Source organism: Mustela lutreola, chromosome 7 (assembly GCF_030435805.1).
Source record: "Mustela lutreola isolate mMusLut2 chromosome 7, mMusLut2.pri, whole genome shotgun sequence".
Lineage (NCBI taxonomy): Eukaryota > Metazoa > Chordata > Mammalia > Carnivora > Mustelidae > Mustela > Mustela lutreola.
This window is the reverse complement of record NC_081296.1, coordinates 35471802-35494424: the sequence shown is the minus strand read 5'-3', so window position 1 is coordinate 35494424 and position 22623 is coordinate 35471802. Positions and strand designations below refer to the sequence as shown.

General features: G+C 40.3%; 1 protein-coding gene across 7 annotated transcripts in view; it reads left to right on the top strand.

The window, feature by feature from the left end:
* PEAK1 (pseudopodium enriched atypical kinase 1) overlaps window positions 1-22623 on the top strand; it is a 319580-nt gene that overhangs the window by 250746 nt on the left and 46211 nt on the right. For all 7 annotated transcript variants that reach the window (XM_059180298.1, XM_059180296.1, XM_059180297.1 and 4 more), the window contains one exon: window positions 19846-20039. In XM_059180298.1, coding sequence (XP_059036281.1) covers window positions 19846-20039 — 194 coding nt within the window. The remainder of the gene's footprint in view (window positions 1-19845; window positions 20040-22623) is intronic.

Below are 22623 nucleotides of genomic sequence, written 5' to 3'. Positions count from 1 at the left end.
AAGCAATTTAAACAGCACCTGGTTGGAGTTACTTATGTCAGATAGTTCTCTCAGATCAGTAAATGGCTTCACTCCTCATTAAGTAGGGCTGTGGTGTGTTTATCCGCATCCTGGAAGGAAGAGCCAAGCAATGATTTGGCCTCTCTTCTGTGGAATGAGATTCTCTACTTTGGCTGCATTGCCACTGCATGTGGGCCTGAGGACAGCCCAGGCCCTTGACACAGCAGACCCCTTACTGTATAGCTTATATTTTCACAGATTTGCTTGTACATGATCCAGTCATATTTTCCAAAATTCATCAGTTCTTGACAAGTAACTCCATGAGGGGTACCTGGGTAGCTCAGTCAGTTCAGTGCCCAACTCTTGGTTAGGGCTCAGGTCACGATCTCAGGTCCCGAGGTTGATCCCCAGTGGGCTCCACGCTCAGCGGGCAGTCTGCTTCCCTTCTCCTTCTCCCTCTATTCCTATCCCCATGTGTGCTCTTTCTCTCTCTCTCTCTCTCTCTCTCTCTCAAATAAGTAAATCTTTTTTAAAAAAGGTAACATCCATGAATTGAAGCAGTACGGTTGGTTTGCCCCATTGGTTTCAGATTTAACCATGCATCATGGTAACTTGAGGGCTGTTAAAGCAGAGATTGCTGGGCCCCACAAAGTTTCTGATGCAGTGGGTCTGAGGTGCTGTGGGCCCTGAGAGTTTGCACTTCTTACAAGTCCCCAGGTGATACCGAGGCCCCTGGCCCTGGGGTTACACTTTGGGAGCCACTGATCTCACCACCATTCAGAATCTAAAGCTAATGTGCTGTCCTCTAAGTAGAGCATTTTTGAGGTATTAAGGTTTTCTTAGAGACACTCTAGAATTGTCACGTTTCATATTTGTCTCAGAAAAGGGGGTTTTAAACAGTTTTGTTTTAATCTAAACATGGATACTCGTTGAAAAATATACACCATTTGCTTTTTTAATAATTACTTAATTTACTCGGATACACCATTGGTATTTACTTGAAGCAACTTAGAAAGGGAAAAATGTTACTGTCAAATGTCAATATTTGTGTTTCCAGCCTGATGGCGGTGTAATCATTAAAATAGCATCCCGTGGCTGGGAACATACTGCTGGAAGAAATGAAAATTCAAGTTTTTCTATAAGTAATGAAGATTCCAAATCCAAACTATAAGAAATAAAAAAATACTCAACTGAATGCCAGACCCTAACAGATAAGAGATTTTGTAGAGCCTTCTGTTACGGGATTAGACTGTTATTCAATTCATTTATTTGACTCTTCAGGCAATAAAAAATGAGTGTCTTAACTGTGCCTTATATAGGCCATCGGGACAGGTGAGGGAAAGATCATCACACTGCTGAAATAACACGTTTGGCTTTGACTTCACTTCAGCTCTCTGTCCGGTCCTTCAGGGGACAGTGATTGTAATGACAGCTATCACTGGAGTTAGTTTGAGGGTATAAAGGGAAAATATGTACGAGACTTTGCACAGGGTCTGGCATAGGTTGGGTGCTTTAAGATGTCAGTAGCCCCTCTGCCTTCCATGTAATAAATGCTAAAACAATGTAATGTGTGTCATGGTACAGAAGCATAAAGCACAGAGATTAGATCAGCTTAAAAGAGACTTCTCAGAAATGAAATACAAACCAGTTCTTAAAAGACAGATAGGATTTTTCCCGCTGCTTGGGAAAGACATTGCAGACAAAAGGAACAATATATGCAGAGTCACAGAGAAGATGATAGCAAACAGAGTCCAGACAGGTGGCTGGAAAAGGATAATGAATAGATCTGTGGTTCTTCAAATGCGGTCAAGGCAAGGTCAAATAGTGATCATGCAAAAGTCACCGTTTTCATAATGAGACATTATTCTTTTCACTGCACTGACATTTGCACTGATGGTACAAAAACAATAGAAGGCAAAATTACTTACACCTTAACACAAGTCAAAGCCATGGAATAATATTGTACAAATAGTTAAAAAAAAAAAAAAGTTCATTTAGGCATGTCCTTGGTGAAGTAGTAAATTTTATTAAATCTCAGCTCTTGAGACTGTGTCCATTTAAACATTCCATGTGATGAAGTGGGAAGTATACATAGATTATTTCTGTTGAATACCAAAGTATGGTAGTTATTGCAAGGAAAAACAGTTTGAGTTACAAAGCTGAGCGAACCACCTTTTTCTTTTCTTTTCTTTTTAAGATTTTATTTATTTGCCAGAGAGAGAGAAAGAGAAAGCACAAGCAGGGGGAGCGGCAGGCAGAGGGAGAAGAAGGGAGCTTCTCCCTCTTAGCAGGGAGCCCAGTGAGGGGATTTGATCCCAGGACCCTGAGAACATGACCTGAGCTGAAGGCAGACGCTTAACTGACTCAGCCACCCAATCCCCTAGCCACCGCTTTCATGGACTGCCTTGAAAGAACAGGTGGCAGACCCACTGTGGCTATTCAGACTTGAGTGCTTTTCTTAAGAATGAATATAGTAAGCCTATTACCTCAAGGAAAACAACTGACAGTATTTGTTATCAATGATAAAAAGTTAAGGCTTTCAAATAAAAATAAGATTTTTAAAAAACTTTTATCTGCTATCATGACTTTGACAGCTTCCTGATGTTTAAGGATCTTTCTGATGAGAATGGTGGTATTTGCTTTAAAAAAGATTTTTTAATATATAATGAAATGTGTCAACATTTGGAAGATCTGCATAACTCAGTGAACTAGTAATGTCAAATGACCTAATGCACAATATTACAAAATTATGCACAAGTAAAAGATCCATTGAAATTGCAAGTTGGATGGATATTTTTCAATGCAACTGAGGCCAGAAAGTTTATTGATATGGTTTCAGGTTCCACATTGCAAATAATCTTTAAGACTTCCACTTATCAAGTTCTTATATGGTACCAAGGAGAATATCCACAATTATCTAAAAGACTACTAATAGACTTTTTCCTTTCCCACCTCGATATCTGGATGAGATCACATTTTTAAATATATAGTTGACCGTGGAACAACACAGGTTTGAATTGCATGGGTCTACTTATATATAGATTTTTCAATAAATACTGTAAAGTACTATAAGTACATTTTCTCTTCCTTATGATTTTCTCAATAACATTTTCTTTAGCTTACTTTATTTTAAGAATACAGTATATGATACATATAACATACAAAATATGTGTTAATTGGGGTACCTGGCTGGCACAGTTAAGCAGTGGACTCTTGGTTTCAGCTCAGGTCATAAACTCAGGAGTCATGAGATCAGGCTCCTCATCAGGCACCACACTCAGCGTGGAGCTGCTTCAGATTCTCTCTCCCTCTGGCCCTCCTGCTTGTGCTCACTTGCATTGCTCCCTCTCTCTCTCTCTCTCTCTTAAATAAATAAATCTTTTTTAAAAATGTGTTAATTGGCTATAACTAAGACCTGCTTAATAGTAGGTTACTATTTTTAAGTTTTGGGGGAGTCAGATTTATACACAGGCCTTTTTTAAAATTGTTTTTAAAGATTTTTTTTATTTGACAGACAGAGATCACAAGTAGGCAGAGAGGCAGGCAGAGAGGGAAGGGGAAGCAGGCTCCCTGCTGACCAGAGAGCCCAATGCAGGGCTCGATCCCAGGACCCTGAGATCATGACCTGAGCAGAAGGCAGAGGCTTAACCCACTGAGCCACTCCAGTGCCCCTGTACACAGGTTTTGACTGCAGTTCCCCTAACCCCTGCGCTGTTCAAGAGTCAACTGTATTTTAACCAAAGCAGCATATCACAGCCGATTGAATGCAGAAGCACATGTGAGAATTCAGCTGTCTTCTCTTAGGTCAGATACTAAAGAGATTTGAAAATGATGTTATAAAATAAAATAACCCTATTTTTAAAGGGTTTATTATTTTTTTTAATAATTTTTTATTTTTTATAAACATATATTTTTATCCCCAGGGGTACAGGTCTGTGAATCACCAGGTTTACACACTTCACAGCACTCATCAAAGCACATACCCTCCCCAATGTCCATAATCCCACCCCCTTCTCCTAAACCCCCTCCCCCCAGCAACCCTCAGTTTGTTTTGTGAGATTAAGGGTTTATTATTTTTAAATGAACTAGTAACTATTTTTAAATTGTCTCATTTTTAATTTCTAATACGGTATCAATTGGTAGAATTCACATAAACAAATGCCCTTGAACTTGTCGATAATTTTTAAGTGTAAAGGAATCCTGCAAACAAAAAGTTTGAGAAGTGCTGAGACAAGATGTGAAGAGGCTTACATGATATGTTGAAATATTTGGCCCTTATCTTTAGATTTTGGGGCAGAAACTGTTTCTTTTCTTCTTCTTCTTCTTTTTTTTTTAAGATTTTATTTATTTATTTGACAGACAGAGATCACAAGTAGGCAGAGAGGCAGGCAGAGAGAGAGAGAGAGGAGGAAGCAGGCTCCCTGCTGAGCAGAGAGCCCGATGCAGGACTCGATCCCAGGACCCTGGGATCATGACCTGAACCGAAGGTAGAGGCTTTAACCCACTGAGCCACTCAGGCACCCCAGGGCAGAAACTGTTTCTAAGGGGGAAAGTGTGTGACTTTTTTTTAAAGATTTTATTTATTTATTTGAGAGAGCACAAGCAGGGGGGGGGGGGTGGCAAAAGGAGAGGGAGAAGCAGGTTCCCCACTGAGCACAGAGCCCAGTAAGGGGCTTGAGCCCAAGACCCTGGAATCATCACATGAGCCAAAGGCAGACGCTTAACCAGCTCAGCCACCCAGGCACCCCTAGTGTGTGACTTTTTAAATTTTTTTGTTTTCAATTTTTATTTTAAGATTTTATTTTTTAACTAATCTCTCCACCCAATGTGGGGCTTGAACTCAAAACCCCAAGATCAAAAGTTGCATGCTTCACCAACTGAGCCAACCAGGGGCCCCCATTTTTTTTTTTTAATAAAATCTCTATTGGCAGTACTATTGAAAATGGGCTGCAAAGTGGAAATACTGTTTACCATGATATTAGTCAAATTTTGACTCAGGAATATATCCATAGGCATCATTTCTATCTGACTAGTCTGGATGAAGAGAAGGTAACTTAGTGGTTATTCTGGTGGGAATAACCCGTGGGAATTCCTTCACTATTGTTTTTAGAAGCACTAGCCTACCTACCATCTCTCCAACTCTTTGGTGTCCATATCATGAGGAATAATATCACTTAGTGAGAAAAGCACTAGAGTCAGACTAAGATTTGAATTCCATCTATACTACTGGTAGTTGTGTGGCTTTTGACTTAACCTCTCTAAGCTGAAGCTTCCCAACCTGTACAATAGAGATAATAATACCTACCTTATAGAGCTACTGTGAGCACTAAATTGATAACTGTAAAGCATCTAGCACAGTATCTAGCAATAGGGTTAGCCTCTTTATAAATTCCATTTAGGGCACCAGAATTTAGAATAATCCTTGCTGAATGTCTTACCCCTGTAGTCTGTTTTTAGAACAGCTTTCTTAACGTAAATCCAGTCATATCCCCACACTGCAGAAGGCCCTATATATGTGAATTTTGTCACCTGTTTAATCTTATTTACCTTCTTGCTCTTGAACCTCAGTTATTCTGGCTTCCTTCCTTTCTGAGTGCCTTATTTATAAGGTTTACCATGACATCAGTACTTTAGGACTACCTTTTTAAAAAGATTTTATTTATTTATTTGACAGAAAGAGATCACAAGTAGGCAGAGATAGAGAGAGAGAGAGGAGGAAGCAGGCTCCCTGCTGAGCAGAGAGCCCAATGCGAGACTCGATCCCAGGACCCTGAGATCATGACCTGAGCCAAAGGCAGCAGCTTAACCCACTGAGCCACCCAGGCGCCCTAGGACTACCTTTTAATTGGATACTGTCTTAAAATGGGTCCTTTATTTATTTTCATGTTAAAGTTTTTTGTGAAAGAAAATTTTAAACATATACAAAAGTAGATAAATTAGTAAAATGAGCCACCATTTGCCCTAAAACCACATTTCAACAATTACCAGTTTATGGCCAGTTTTGATTCATCTATACCCTTATTTCCTTCTCCTGTTATTTTGAAACAAATTCCAGACATTTTGTTGTAAATGTTTAGTATGTATCTCCAAAAGGTAAGTTCTTTTTTTTTTTTTTTCCTCCCATCATGACCATATGCCAGAAAGGATTCTTTAAACTTTAATGACTAACTCCTGGCTAAACAGCATCTAGAATCAGGATTTTAAATACTAGGGGTTTTTGCGTGGCTCAGTCAGTTAAGCATCTGCCTTCGGTTCAGGTCATGATCCCAGGGTCCTGGGATTGAGCCCCACATCAGGCTTTCTGCAGAGCAGGGAACCTGCTTCTTCCTCTCCCTGTGCCCCACTCCCCCAACTTCCCCAGCTTGTGCACTCTCTCTCTGTCAAATAAATAAAATCTTAAAGAAAAAGATTTTAAATATTAAATATATTCTGATAACTCCCTTCTGGACCTCCCCCATGATTCACATACTTACCCATTTGGCATTTCCACTTGAATATCAAGTGGACATCTAAAATGAAACATGTCCAAAACAGAACTCTTGATTTTTCCCTACAAATCTATTCCATACCAGGTCTTCCCTTCTTGGTAAATGATCCCACTATCCATCCAGTTACTCGTTCCAGGAAAGTAGCAGTCATCCATGGTCTTTCTTTTCCTCACCCCCTACATGCAAAATATCAGTGAATCTTATTAATTCAACCTCTAGAATATATGCCAAATCTGTTTACTTATTTCCATCTCTGCTTCTACCACACTGGTCCAGGCCACCCTCATCTCATCTGATTTTCCTTTTCCATTTAGGAAAAGCATTTTCCTTTCCATTTAGGAAAAGTATTTTCCTAATTGATCTCCCTGTTTTAATCTCTAATCTCTCAAGAATAACCATAGTGTCAACACAGTGAAGGAAGTCCATACATAATATGACCACTGCCTACCTGTTTAACCTATCTCCTACTCATCCTCTTGTGCATGAGCTTCTCACAGAACAGTTTTCTTTCTTTCTGTTCTTCAAACATGCCAAACATAATCCCTTTTTATCAGCTATTCTCTCTCTGGAATGCTTTCTTCAGATCTTTGTATGGCAGGCTCCTTGTCATTCTGCTGGCTACTTGTCTATTTATTTGTCTAAGATAGAGATGGGGGTGGTGTTGCAGAAGAGGGAGAGAGAGAATCCCAAGCAGGCTCCCTGCCCAACAAGGAGTCCAGCGTGGTCTTGATCTCAGTCCTGAACACATAACCTGAGCTGAAATCAAGAGTCGGACACTTAACCAACTGAGCCTCCCAAGTGCCCCATTCAACTATCAATTTTTTTTTAAAAGATTTTATTTATTTATTTGTCAGAGAGAGAGCAAGCACAGGCAGACAGAGTGGAAGGCAGAGTCAGAGGGAGAAGCAGGCCCCCTGCGGAGCAAGGAGCCTGACGCAGGACTCGATCCCAGGATGCTGGGATCATGACCTGAGCCGAAGGCAGCCGCCCAACCAACTGAGCCACCCAGGCGTCCCTCAACTATCAATTTAAATGTCACTTCCTTGGATTCTCTACTGACTGCCTAGTTTTAAGAAACTTGCCCTACCCTTAGTCACTTCCGATCACATCATCCTTTTCATTTTGGATTTATTCACGTTTGTCACTTTTTTTTACACTATTCCATCTTCATTTGACTCCTTTTTTCTGGATTCAATATCCTTCTTTCTCAACTATGTCTTTAGTAGTCTTTTCAATAATCAGTGTGGTAAATTTATTATTGATTAAATCATCTTTATTTTGTAATCAGTAGGCAGTATCTATTGCCAATCATATGTCCTTAAAAATTTAGCTCAAATTTTTTTTTCTAATCAATTAGAAAACCTTAGCCAATACCTAAGAAAATACTATAACTCACCCCAAATAACGATAATATTTCCAGCCAAAGTTTAAGATCTCACTTGCTCACGAATGGCCTGTTTTGGCAAGACTTTCTGGCTTCATCAGCCCTGAAACAACATCTTCCTAATTAGCAAAGATCCCCAGCATGCGTTTCTGTGTGTCATTTATATCTGTTTTCTCTCGGACTCCCAGAAACATCTAAGGAATTCAGCTATGCCTCACACTGCTGGGATTCTGCCCAAACCTCCACCAACTTCTATTTTGGACAGGCAGATAAGATTTGGCACACCTTTACTCCCTTAAGAATGCCATTCGTCTATATAAGCTTTTCCTTTATCCTTCCAAGATCTTTTTGATCTTCTTAGAGTCCTTATTGAGAGTCCTCAATAATCCAGGAGTCAATCCTAGGAGCTTTCTAATCCACTAAAAGGTTCAAGAGTATAGACCAAAAGTTGGAGAACTATGACATATAGGTGGATCCAACTTGTCTACCTGTTTCTCTAACGAAGTTTTATTGGAAAACAGCCACACTCATTCATTTGTATGTTGTATATGGCTACTTTTGCATTATAACAGCAACATTAAGTGCAACAGACATCGTATGGCCTATAAGGCCTAAAATATTACTGACTTCACAGAAAAAGTTGGCCAAGTCTCCAGACTATGCTATAATATCTGATTTGTCTATGGTTGTCAGGCATGCTAGTGGCTGGTGTCTATTCTAGCCAGACACCGCACAGGTTTGCAACTCCCTGAAGTACCTAGAGTCTGGGTCTCTTTATATTCATGTGTGTATGAGAAAAAAAAAAAAAAAGTCTGAGCACTTTTTAGACTGTGGTAAAATGCAATGTCCTTCTCTCTGTAAAGGTCAGTTAGAAACTTGAATTTTTTTGATGCTTATGCTCCAGTTATACCTTAATTTGCATTATCTCTACTCTTTGCCAAAAGAATCCTATCAAAGTCATCTTTTCATGCTGGGGACCACACTGGCCTCTGAAGATCAAATTCCTATTCCTCATAAAGAAAAAAATTGGAGACAGAAGCTGAAAGTAGCTGCTTGCTCTCCTGATCACATAGTCCTTGCTCTAAAGAAACTTCTGGACTACAAGCATTTATAAAGATCACATCTACATTTGCTGACATATTGTTCCTAAAGTTAGATGAGTTCATAAAGCCCTTACTGTTGAAATTCTAAATAATCCTGTTTTACAGAGAACTGATAAACATCTCACTTGGTCCTAATCACAGAATGATGCAGAATGATTGTTTAAGTGTACCATGATGGGATGGTCTTCAGATGGCTTTACATTCGTTTCCCTTCTGGAAGGTGATAAAACTCCAGAGAAGTAAGGTACTTGCCTAGAATCTCATAATGAATATATTCCAAAGTGAAGAATCTAACTGAGACTTCCCCATGTATTGGGTCAGTTTTGTTTCCTTGTTAGCCTAATGAATCTGAAGTTAAACACCAGTATCTTACTGTATAATTCTTTTTTTTTTTTTTTAATTTATTTCTTTGACAGAGAGAGAGATCACAAGCAGGCAGAGAGGCAGACAGGGGGAGGGGGGCGCGGGGAGCAGGCTCCCTGCTGAGCAGAAAGCCTGATGCGGGACTTGATCCCAGGAACCTGGGATCATGACCTGAGCCGAAGGCAGCGGCTTAACCCACTGAGCCACCCAGACACCCCTTACTGTATAATTCTTAAAACACTTTCACTCACGTTATCTCAGTTGTCTCAAAATCTATGACAGTGCATCCTTCCTATTTTATAAGATCTTGAGAAACAGAGTCTCATCGACATTCCCAGGGCTGCTATGCAAATAGATAGCAGAGCCAGAGTCTGACTTCAGAGGTGTTTGGCCCCTAAATGATTTTTTTTCTTTTGCACTCTTGATGATGGTTGTCGAGTCCGTTGGTTTCTACCATGTCTTTTATAAAGTCAGTCTCAGTGCAAGAAGGGAAGTCTGTGACCAGGAAGAGATACGTCCTGATTCATCGAGCTGTTGAGCAGTCTCAAAGTACTCAACACGGGCATAGTTGAACATAGTTGCTCACTCTCTTAAAAGCACTTAATATGAATTTCCTAATTAATACATACTCCTATAAATGTCACTATACTCATTTTATAGATGAATGATGGGAGGCAGGGGCAGAGTAGTGGTTGTGGCAGCGCTGAAATGAAATTTGAGTTTCTCATTTCCAGGCCTGTATTCAGACCTCTAGGCCACAGTTTCAGCCAGTGATTATTTAACATAACTGCAGTAGAGTATGGATTAGAGTTATCAGGTAATATTTAAAAGTTTAATTCCAGGAGAAGCAGTTTGTTCTCATATGGTGCCTTGATAATGGTGATTTGTTAATAGCAGGGAGAAAGGCTTGCCAAAGAACAACAACAACAGGGGCACCTGGGAGGCTCAGTGGGTTAAAGCCTCTGCCTTCAGCTTATGTCGTGATCTCAGGGTCCTGGGATCGAGCCCCGAATCTGGCTCTCTGCTCAGCGGGGAGCCTGCTTCCTCCTCTGTCTCTCTGCTGCCTCTCTGCCTACTTGTGATCTCTGTCTGTCAGATAAATAAATAAAATCTTTAAACAACAACAACATAACAGCAGTGCACACTGGCCCGCTCCCCACTCCCAGTCTAGTTCTCCTGTATTAAAAGAGCCTCAGGAGTCAGCCTTTGGCCTTTCTGTGCTTCTGGCACAGGGACAAAGCTCCAATCTGCATCAGGGAGATGGCCTGCCCCACACTGGAACCTGTCCTGATGCCAGTCTCCATGGTGGTGCAGGCTGGGATTTTACTGGGAGGAATGCAGGTACAGAACCGTAGTAATATCCTCTAGTGCCTTGCTGTCCAGATCCCACCTGATTTGATTTATTCAACACCCATTTATTGGGTGTTTGCTATAATTCTCTGTCCCTTCGTATTAGTCTGTGTGGGCTACCATAAATAAAATACCACAGACTGGGTGACTTAAACAACAAAAATGTATTTGCTCACAGTTCTGGAGGGCAGAAATCCAAGGTCAGGGTTCCAGTTGAACTGGTTTCTGGTGACGACTCTCTTCCTACCTTGCAGAAATGACCACCTTCTCGATATGTCCTCACTTTCCTTGTGTGCAGAGGGAGAGACAGACCAAGCCCTCTGGTATCTTTTGTTGTGAGTACAGTAATCCTATAGGACAGGGTCCCACCCTTATCCCCTCATTTAATCTTAAGTATCTCCAAATATGGCCACACTGGGGTTTAGGGCTTCAACATATGAATGGGGGGATATGAATGTTTTTCCAGAACACCTGTTATCAGTGTTCAGAGAAGGAAGAGTCCTGAAGACACAAAGATGTCTTGGCCAACTTGAGGCCTGCATAGTCTTTAATGACTGAGTTTGAAGTAGATGATGAAAAGAAGGGAAGCAACTCTAGTAGACAGAGAAAGTAGGTTCAGCACAGATGGAGAATATAGTGTGTCCAAGGTATAGGAAGTTACGATGTAGAAATACATTGGTTTGTGTGGAGCTAAAGGATTTGTGTGTTGAGAAATTTGGAGTAAGGAGGGAAACATACATTGCAGCCTCATTGTGAAAGGCCTTGAAGACCTTTAGGTAGTTCAGATATGACCTTGACAGGTCACAAGGATGTGGAACAGAGGAACAGCAGAACAAAATAGAGATTTTAGGAAAAGAACCCTGGCCCAGCATCCAAGGTCCCTCTTATAGCAGCTTTCTCAGTCAGAGCGGTCTGCCCTTTTTGCTCATCTCTGTCCTCTGTTGATACTGGGAATTGAGGTCATGCTGCATGTCGGGAGCCTCGACCTATTGCTTCTCTCACAGATGCTGCTTCTTATTTTCAGAGGTAACTTTATCCAGACAGGGCTCCAACTAAAAACTATGAATGTCATACTAGACCAAATCCTTGTTTTCTAACATATTGTGAGTTTGTATAATTGTATTCTAAGAATAAACCTCAGAAGGTAAGGATTGGTTCCAAAACAGCCCCTTCCTCTTTTTTTAATAACCCTTTATGAATCTCTCATCTGTGACTACTTGAATTATTTTGTTTCCCTTTATGTCACTTCTGAGCAGCAATGCTCCAACTTAAAATTTTCTTTTCTTTTTTTTTTTTAAAGATTTTATTTATTTATTTGACAGATCACAAATAAGCAGAGAGGCAGGCAGAGAGAGAGATGGGGAATCAGGCTCCCTGCTGAGCAGAGAGTCCCACACGGGGCTTGATCCCAGGACTCTGGGATCATGACCTGAGCTGAAGGCAGAGGCTTAACCCACTGAGCCACCCAGGCGCCCCCCCAACTTAAAATTTTCATGCTCACTTTTTGCACCTTGATCCTTTTTATACTTGAGGCACTAGGACCAACTGTGTCAGAATCTCCTGGGTTGTTTATATAAATTCAGATTCCTGGGCCATCCCCCAGAGCTGTTAAATTGTCCCTAGAGGTGGGAGCCGCAAATCTGCATCTTTAGCAAGTTCCCAAGGTAATTCTTAGTCACACTACAGCCTAATAACAATTAGCATAATATTTTAGAACATTGACTTTGAAGTCACTCAGACCTGGATTTGAATCCTGCTTTCACCACTTATTAGCTCTGTCATCTTGGACAAGCCCTGGTTCAGGTTACCTCATCTGTAAACTGAAAGGCAGAGTAGGGTATCTGTTTAGACCACAGACCCTAGGTTTTAATCTCTCTTCCACCAGTTAGCAGCTGTGTTACCTGAGGCAAATGACTTAACCTCTCTGGACTCTAATTTCTTCATTTGTAAAAGAGAGATAATAATCTGCCTAGAGCATTATTGTGAGACTTAGAAGAATTTAGGAAAAACTGTGAGAAGAGGGTAGATTTTGTTCTCCCCTCCCTACCTCCACCCAAGGCATGACAGTGTCTGAGACCATTTAGTCATCATGACTAGGGAAGGAGAGAGTGGTTCCAACACCTGGGTAGAGGCAAGAGATGCTAGTAGGATCCTACCATGCACAGGACATCCCTTCACAGCAAGTATTATCTGGTCCGAAATGTCAGTAGTGCCACTTTTGAGAATCCTGGCTTAGAACAGACACACAATAAATACTATGTACGTTTTGGCTGCTGTTCAGATTCCCTGTTACAGGAATAACAAGCCTTACTTGGAGTGATATCGTTAGGAGACATATATCTAAGTACAGTACCGTACTCTCAGCAAATGCAGAGGCGGTTGTGATGGTGCATCTGTGAACGCAGTCTTTCTGTACTAAAGCAGCTCCTTTTTTTTTTTTTTAATTTTTTTATTTTTTATAAACATATATTTTTATCCCCAGGGGTACAGGTCTGTGAATCACCAGGTTTACACACTTCACAGCACTCACCAAAGCACATACCCTCCCCAATGTCCATAATCCCACTCCCTTCTCCCAAACCCCCTCCCCCCAGCAACCCTCAGTTTGTTTTGTGAGATTAAGAGTCACTTATGGTTTGTCTCCCTCCCAATTCCATCTTGTTTCATTGATTCTTCTCCTACCCACTTAAGCCCCCATGTTGCATCACCACTTCCTCATATCAGGGAGATCATATGATAGTTGTCTTTCTCTGCTTGACTTATTTCGCTAAGCATGATACGCTCTAGTTCCATCCATGTTGTCGCAAATGGCAAGATTTCATTTCTTTTGATGGCTGCATAGTATTCCATTGTGTATATATACCACATCTTCTTGATCCATTCATCTGTTGATGGACATCTAGGTTCTTTCTATAGTTTGGCTATTGTGGACATTGCTGCTATAAACATTCGGGTGAACGTGCCCCTTTGGATCACTATGTTTGTATCTTTAGGGTAAATACCCAATAGTGCAATTGCTGGGTTGACAGATGCTGGCAAGGATGCGGAGAAAGGGGAACCCTCCTACACTGTTGGTGGGAATGCAAGCTGGTGCAGCCACTCTGGAAAACAGCATGGAGGTTCCTCAAAATGTTGAAAATAAAGCAGCTCCTTTTTGAAGAAATCCTTTTGCAATGTAAATAACTACGTTGTTTAGAATTTTTCAAAAGTAGACACATCTGTAGCCATTAATACCCTTTTATAATAGCTTCTAATAATTTTAATAATAATTCTGTTCTTTGCAAAGCACTCTTACTTCTTCATCTTCACAATCAGGCATTTACGGTCGAGTCTTTACCATATACCAGACTTGCATTATGGTGCCAGTGTGGTGGGGGTCAGTTCGGAGACAATCCAGTTCAGATCCCGACTCTACTACCACGTTACCCTCGTAACCCCGGGAAACTCATTTCACTTCGTCTGAGCTCAGTTTCCCTATCTGCAAAATGAAAGCAACTGCCTCAACTCCCTGAAATGTTTTGGCCTGGGAAAGCGTACAGCTTGTGCAGTATCGAGTAGGAGCAGATTCCCGTCCCCTCCATGAGCCCGCAGTGTTTTCAGAGCATGGTGTGACATACTCCTCTCCCTCCTCTGACTCAAAGGGCAGACAGGCAGTGGAGGGAGACAAGAGGAAAGTGGAGAAGTTGCTTCTCCAGTGCTTCTGCGCATGCATAAAAAGTCAAGGGCCCCTATCCTCCCTTGGGTAGTCCTTTTCGTCTAATATCTTGCTTTCTCAGGACATATACATCAGTATGTCACACCTTTCTTTAGAAGTGAGCCAAGGCCTAAATGGTGATGAGAGGCTCCTGCTGTAATGCTGTTGAGAAAGGCAGCCTTCTTTTATTGCTCTTTTTCAAGATTAGTTTATCTTCTCTGTTGATTTGCACAGATCCCATTCTGACTTCGTATTTCATAGGATTTTTAAACTGTAATTTTTCTTAGTATTATGAACATGACAGTGATTTACAGTGGCCCGTGTTTTTATCTACTTTTCTGTCTTGCGGTCCGGTGCTTTAAAGACACTTTTAATTCGCTATTCACATCTATTTTTAAAAAAGAAAAAGTGAAACCATGCAGTGTCTGAAGATTAGAGTCTATTCAGGACCTTGCTCATGGCTACCAGTCTTCCTCATTTCAAGATCCATCCACTTCATTCACACTAGTAAGAGCTACCTTTGTTTGACCAACTTCTGTTAGACATATTAGGAAGAACCCATCAGATCTCAGTGAAAGGTTAATCTCAGTTCAGGAGAAGAAGTTTGAAGGTTTCAGTGAAAGACTACAGAAGGCTTAGTGGAAAATTGGAGACACTAAGATAGTGATCAATGGACACAACACTTTTCTACCTGAGAATGCCAGTAATTGGAAAATATAGCAAAATCAAATTGATGACCTGGAAACCAAGATAGGATTAGGAAATGTCACATTGGCAGGGGTTACAGGGACAGAGAGAGACAGAGTTTTTCCTCCTTCTGATAGATTAAAGGTGTGGGATTTGATAACTTTGAACTCTCCTCATGTGTTGGTATATATTCCAGCTCTACAAAAGCCCATCATCCCCCACAACCCCAGAAATCAGCAGCTCTGAAACCAGTTAAGAAAACTGTGATATGCCGTTTCTGATATGCTTTGATCTGAATTTTAGGAGTAAATGGAGGTTTTAAAAATCACACATTTATTAATTGGCTGTCTTCGGCAAATAGAGACAAATGTTGTTGCTGAAGAGAGCTGGCAAATGAGAGGTTAGAATACCATTTGCCCAAAGAGACAGATGGTCTCTGTTGAAGCTTGATTTCATTTACTGTCCCTTCTGAAGCTGAATGGAAGTGGTTGAATTTGAAGATAAAGTTGAACAGAAATTGTGGAAATACTTGGATGCATAAAGGACTCTAATGCAGAATTTGATTTGCCTTTTTTATAAAAAAAAAAAAAAAAAGTACATTCAGACATTTAACAGAATCTTTACAAAAATCTTATTGAAGGAATTTGCCAGAAAAAAAAAATCATTTTCATTTGATGGTGTGTAATGATTAATCCCATCGCCTGGGGTAAACCAAGTGAGCTTCCCACAGGAGATTGCTTGTGCAGCTTTGAATTATGTATGAATGTTGCAGACTGATGAGAGATAACCTTACCAAGGGATTCGTTTGTAGAACAGACAAATCTGTAACAATGTTACAGTTTCCTTTGAACACATTAAGTTCATTCTCCATGTTCAGAAAATGAGATGTCTTCCTGGAGATTATGTTCTGATTTTTTAAGTGTTGGGTTATCCATCCCAAATCTCTGGTCATTAAGGAAAAAGTCAGTTGAGGAGTCTGAGGTACACACAAACTTGTGTTGTCTTCCATTATGAAAACAGAGTAAATGCTGAGGGTCCAGGAAAATAGTAGGCTAAATCGGGGTGTGACTCAGCCTGACAGTTAAGGACCTAGGTATCAATGTCATAGTTACTGTAGACATTCTGCATAGCACTATAGACCTAGGGATTGTTTAAACATGAATTTAACTCGTAGAAATAGAAAAGATATAACTTCCTCTACGTGGGCCATTTATTAGTTAATAGTTCTGTTTTATAACAATGAATATCAAATTGTACTTACCTGAGAAAAATCTAGTTATCCTTGTCATATTTGTTATTTCAAGATGTGCTAAGATATAGTGTATTAGAAATTCTAACAAGTTTCTTATAATTTCATTTTAAAGTTCTTTTTAAACTTTCTGTCTCATGGAGGAAATGGGGGACATTTTCATTTTGTTCATTATCTCCTTTCTGAGGCTGTCCTCTAGTTGGTACAGATGATCAAGGAATAGGAAATCAGAACCTGGTTTCTCGGATTCTCATTTTGGTGTCCATTACCTTAAACATTTCTTGATGAAATACTGGTGATGAACCCCTTTGTTAGGAGATAAAATCTGTATTTGGAAAGTGTCATTTTATTATTTGGGAGGGTTTTCTTTTTAAAAATATATCTTTTTTTTAAAAAAAGATTTTATTTATTTATTTGACAGAGATCACAAGTAGGCAGAGAGGCAGGCAGAGAGAGAGGGGAAGCAGGCTCCCTGCTTGAGCAGAGCGCCCAATGTGGGGCTCGATCCCAGGACCCTGACACCATGACCTGAGCTGAAGGCAGAGGCTTAACCCACTGAGCCACCCAGGCACCCCTGGGAGGGTTTTCGGATTTCACATCTAAATATGGCACAAAGAAATCAATGGTCAAAAATTATATTCCCTTAAAAAATTAATATACCTTAGATAAATTGTCAAATTTTACTTCTTTCTTTCTTCCTAGACAGTTTGTCTATTGATACATAGTGACTGAGTCAACCTTCTCTGATGCTGTTCTCAGTTCTTTTTCATTTTTCAGTCATAGCATGTTACCACATCTAAGCTTGAACTCTCAAAGCCTCTCCATTTCTCATCTCTTTTACCATTTTCATCGTACATAGAGCTGTTCCTCCCTCAAGCATCAAGACATGACATATCATTGATGCATTTTTTTAAAAAATTCTTCCTTTTAGACTCTGCTGTCACTGCTGATTAAACATCTTAGCATCCATTTGCAATTCATTGTGATTTCACTTTCATCAGCTCCCTTTGCATAGTTCTTTATAGTTGATGATTCTTTTAATTGGTGATATAATATACCAGTGTACTTACTTAAAATGTGCTTATGAAAACTAACCTTTATGTGGAATATAGGGGTTGTCCTGCCCTGATCCTCAAAGAGTTAATAAAACTAGTTTTCACTTTGCTTCCCAGAGGTAGTTTGGCACATTTCCCAGACCAAACCCCTAAGGTAAAGGTCAAGGTGCAGTGGATGATATTAAGGTGCAGAATTCGAAACCTGTATCTTACCCAACCTGTAGTTTTCCTGAGCTCAGTGGGATCTCTGGTATATCAGAGCTTCAGGACATGATTAACAGACCGAAGGCGGCCCTGTAGACTACCCTTTAATGGGGAATTGTATGAGTGAGTACAGTGGGTGAGTCTTTAACATTTCTTGCTTTTTAGCATCCGTATTTTGTTGTGAGAAGCCCATAGGAGCACAGAGCTGTGTTTCATGTATGTGAGGAGCAGGCCCAGGGAATTCTTCGTGGTTTAATAGCAGTAACTCTTTCTGTAGCCTTCACAGTAGCTGAGGCTCATGGTAAATAGCCCATTGCATGGAGGAAAACAGACAAGGGAGGGTATAGTCGTGGTTTCTGAACCAACCTTTGCTAATCCCTTTTGATAATGGAAAAGAGAGCTGTCTTAGTAATAATGAGGAGATTGGGGAAAGAGAAAAGGCGAGAGCAAGCTTGCAGAGGTTAGAAGCCTAAAAACAGCATTTTAGGAAACCTCTCAAATTAACTCTAAAATAAGAAATGAATGTCACTTTATGTTTAGATATATATTTGTACTTTCAAATCAGAAATGACTTACATTAACTTTTGCCCAATAAAGATCATTTTCCTTCTGAAGCATGTTGGTAACTATCCAGTGACCTATAGCCTTGACACCATGTGGTATTTGAGAGGGTCTCAGAAGTGTCACTTTGCTTTGTCTTTGCTAATGGCAGGGAAGCGAAGGCCCCTTCTCACTGTGATTTTGTAATGCTCCATATTATGAGAAACCAGTTTTGTTTGGAGCCCTTTTTTCGGGTTGATGTCCTAGGGCAGCCCGTTAAGAGGCAGCATGCTCTACTGTTTGAGGCCTCCTTTACATACACCACCCTACTGGCCGCCAGTGGAGTGGCTCCTTTCCACCTTACCACTGTCCTCGAGAGCCAGATCCCAGGAAGGAAGCTCCAGCTCATTGCTCACTCCCAGTACAGAGAGACCTCTGGCTCTGCCAGCTCTGAAAGAGTATTTTTGAAGTTGTGTATCCAGCAGACTTCAAGGCTTATTTTTTTGTTCAGACACACGCATAATTTCCATAATGAAAGATTGATAAGAAGGTACTCCTTTTTCAGATCTACTCCCTCAAATCCACAGGTGATATATGTTCAGATGACACATGATGAAACAAAGTACCTCTTTTAAAGAAACTTGTAAATGTCACTATGATTCACTGCCAATTGAAAATCCAGAAATAACATGCTATAGTATATAAGATGTTTCCTTCTTTCTCTTTGCCCACATTAAAACAAAACCAAAAAAGGGGGAAAGAAGGGTTGGTGAGTGTGTGACAGTGTAAGAACACGCTCAGAAACTGTTAAAGATGCCTGATTTTAAATTTGTTTTGTTGGCTAGCCCAGTGAGATTTTCTAACTAGGCTAATTTTCTCTACCAACATTAAATGACCATCCCATCCCCTTGTACTTATAGCAAAGCATTGACAGTTCAGGCAGGATGGGAAGTGGGGAAGACTGGAAGAGAGAGCTATAAGCAAATGAGCAGGCAGCAGTGAAACAAGATTGGAAACACAAAGTAGTATGGATGCCACACTGTGGTATGTGGCCAACAGGATCTTTCAGGTTCATTTTAATTGAGATTAACGAGAATGCAGACCTTTCATTTTCATTCACCTTGCCTACTGCATGCATTCGGGCAAAGGCTGTGGATTCTGTCCTCCTGACAACAAGACTTTGCTGGCCGCAGTTGACGTTCTGAAGCAATTGCTTCACCTTATTTAGTCTAATCCCAGCTTTATTTCTGATCCTTTACTGAATACTTTAGCATGTAGTAAACTCTATATATGAAATAAAGTAAGTTTATATAGTAAATTATTTGATGTTACAGTACTACAGTATAGCAAATATGCCAAATACTTCACTAAGCATGTAAGCATGTGGGTGTTTTGTCTTCAACCAGTTAAGCATTCAGCCTTCACCACTACCATCACCACCTCCTGCCTTAGTTTCATTTCTTACCTTCTTATTCTCAGGCTTCCTTCTGAGATTACTATGCCTCCTCTATCGAACTGGATTCTCAATGTGTAGGAATCAAGATAAATAGGAGGATCAGCCTAGATGAAGGACTGCCCTCTATTCAGACAAGTATTTCAGGCCATAGGACCCATTATGGCGACTCTGGGGCTTGTTAATTACATTTTTGGCAAGTATATGTCTTCCATAAATCTAAATTTTAACCAGACCTTTGAATGCCACTGTGACCACAGTCTGATTTGTTTCAGTCACAAGACCCATGAAGTGACAGAGGACTTCTCTCCTCGGGATCCAAGATCCGTTGTTGCGAGGCAAGATGACGGAGCCTGCCCTCCCGTCACAGCAGCCTTGCCCCTACCTGGACTGGAAGGGGACGAGGAAAAAGAAGACGTTTCAGATACTATTGACCTGAATCCCTGTAGTGCAACCTACAGCAACTTAGGTAAGTAGAAAATGTCATATAAATAGTATTTAAACTTTGCCTTTTTATGCACTACCCAAATGCTTGATTTCCCTGGTGAGATGGTTTTTATTGCTGCATGGAGCAAAAGTTGGACAATGGGAGCCATAATTTTTCTTTTTTTTTAAGTTTTTTTTTCTTTAAATTCCAGTTCGTCAACATACAGTGTAATATAAGTTTCAGGTGTGGAACCAGAAATTTTAATTCACCTCAGAAAAAGTCCTTGTGTTTACTAGGCATATACTGAACACTTGCTACCATGAGTCCTGTGCCATGCGCTAAGGGTGTGACATGGTCCCTGCTTGAGGGACTCACCGGGAGGATTTCGGTAGTATATCATAAATACAGTGATACACACATGGAATATTTTTTATATTACCCAGGAGAGGGTGCCAAAAGATGCCTTTTGGAAGCTAGTTCCTGAACTAACTTAGCTGGTGGACAGAGGGAACAAAGAGTATTCCAACCCAAGGCAGCAACAGGAGCAAAAGCACGAACCCTGGAACAAGCACGGTGCCTGGGCTACCACAGCCGTTTCATGCTGCTATGAGCAGAAGAGTTTGATGAGTGTGTGTTTCAAGCTAAAACCTGAGACTTTTTTGCTCTCTGTGATAGTAACCCATCAGAAGGTTTTAAGCCGAGGGATAATGTGCTATAATTTGTGTTTTAGAACATCCGCTTTATAGGCTGCCATGAAAGATGGATTGGAGGTGAAGTATTTGAGGTGAAATCTAGTAGTTGGGTACCTTGGCAGGACCATGTAAGGAGATGAGAAAGGCCTCAACTAAGGTAATGGGAGGGGGAACAGTAAACAGATTTAAAAGGCAAAATACATAAGGCGTAGTGGTTAATTTGATAGGAAAATGATGTGGAAATCTATGATATAGCTCAGATTTCTGGCTTGGAGCAAGCAGGCTCAAAGAAGTAAGATCCCAGTTATTGTGGTGTTCAGGCAGAGGCTGAGGGGCCATCTCTCAGAGATGCAGTGAAGAGGAAGCCTACAGGACAAAGAGGGCCAGACTGAGTGACCTCTAAGGTGCCTGCCAGTGCAGAGATTCTTCAGTTTTTCCAATCATCTTCACTCTTCTTCCTTGAGTACCCAGGAACTTTCCATCTGTCGTCTTTCCTTGAGTGTCAGAGTTCTCTGCACAGCCTGGGGCTAGATAAGGATTTCTCATTGCTGTTCTCCCCAAAAGTCAGGAGAGGGGTGAGTAGCCTGAGTTGAACTGCCATATGCACAGCACTAGCAAGATCCTTATGGGCTCTGACAACACTTAAACCTGTTTGGAGATCGGTGGCGCGTAATATCAAGGCATTCTTCTGTCTTGTTTCTCTTTTCCTTTTTTTGTCTTTTCCCTTCATCAGGTTATAGTAGGGAAAAATTATTCTAAGAGCAGCTAGAGTACTTGGAAATAAAGGAGTCCTTAAGAAGGCAAAAAGATTTGAAGTAATACTGTAGGAGAAATGCTCTAATGTGCTCTTTTGGAAAACTCATCATAACAATCCACATGCAGTTGAAAATACGTACTATAAGGAAGACTTCAATTCTAAGTTCTAGAAGCCTTCTATGATCTGTGCGTTGTGGAGCCCATATTACAGTATACCCAAACAACCATCTCAGATGCCATTTTCCAGTTGGAATTATAGTCAGACAGCTTACTCAACTTCTCCCATTGTTTTATATTTTTTGAAACATCCCGTAAGATACAAAAACTATTGCTTATTTGCTATAGTATGCTCTAAGCATAATATATTGACATATCTTTCAGACATTCTTACTACCCCAACATTTCTTTTGTGATGTCCTCAGTAAAATATATTACTAATTATTACTTATTATATGGCATCTTATGGCATCTCTTTAAAAAATATCCATCGGCTGGGGTGCCTAGCTGGCTCAGTCAGTAGAGTATGCAGCTCTTGATCTTGGGGTTATAAGTTCAAACCCCATGTTGGGTGTAGAAAACACTTAAAATTTTTTAAAAAGCTTTTTAAAAAATCTATCCACCAATGTCAGTTAAGGTTAATTATTTTATCTTATTTGTCTTTTCAGTTCTGTAGATAATTAGAAAAAAAAATAGAACCTTACTTCCTTGAATAATCCAAGTACCCCATATTATATTATATTAACTCATTTAATCCTCCCAAAAACCTTAGGAATTTTGATCCCCATTTTTCAGATGACAAAAATGAGTCAGAATGCCTTGCCCAAAGTCACAGAACCAGTAAGGATTGCACCAGGATTGGAACCCTGTCAGTGTTAACCAGGACTATAATGATCATAACCACTAAATTCTTGTAAAATACTGAAGGACTGCAGCCGTCTCCCCGCCACCCCCCACACTTTTTTTTTAGTCATCTACATTGAGACACAAAATTTCAAAATTTCAAAAGATTACCATTACTTAGAACACTAAAAATACACCATGTTATAGATGCCCCATCAAAAAGATAGCTTTTTTTCCAACCTGTTAATTTACTTTTAAACTTTGTGATGCTCGTAAAGTGTTGCCTTATTTTCCTTAAGTGCTTGTGTGGCTGTGCTTGATTCCATAGCGTATGACAC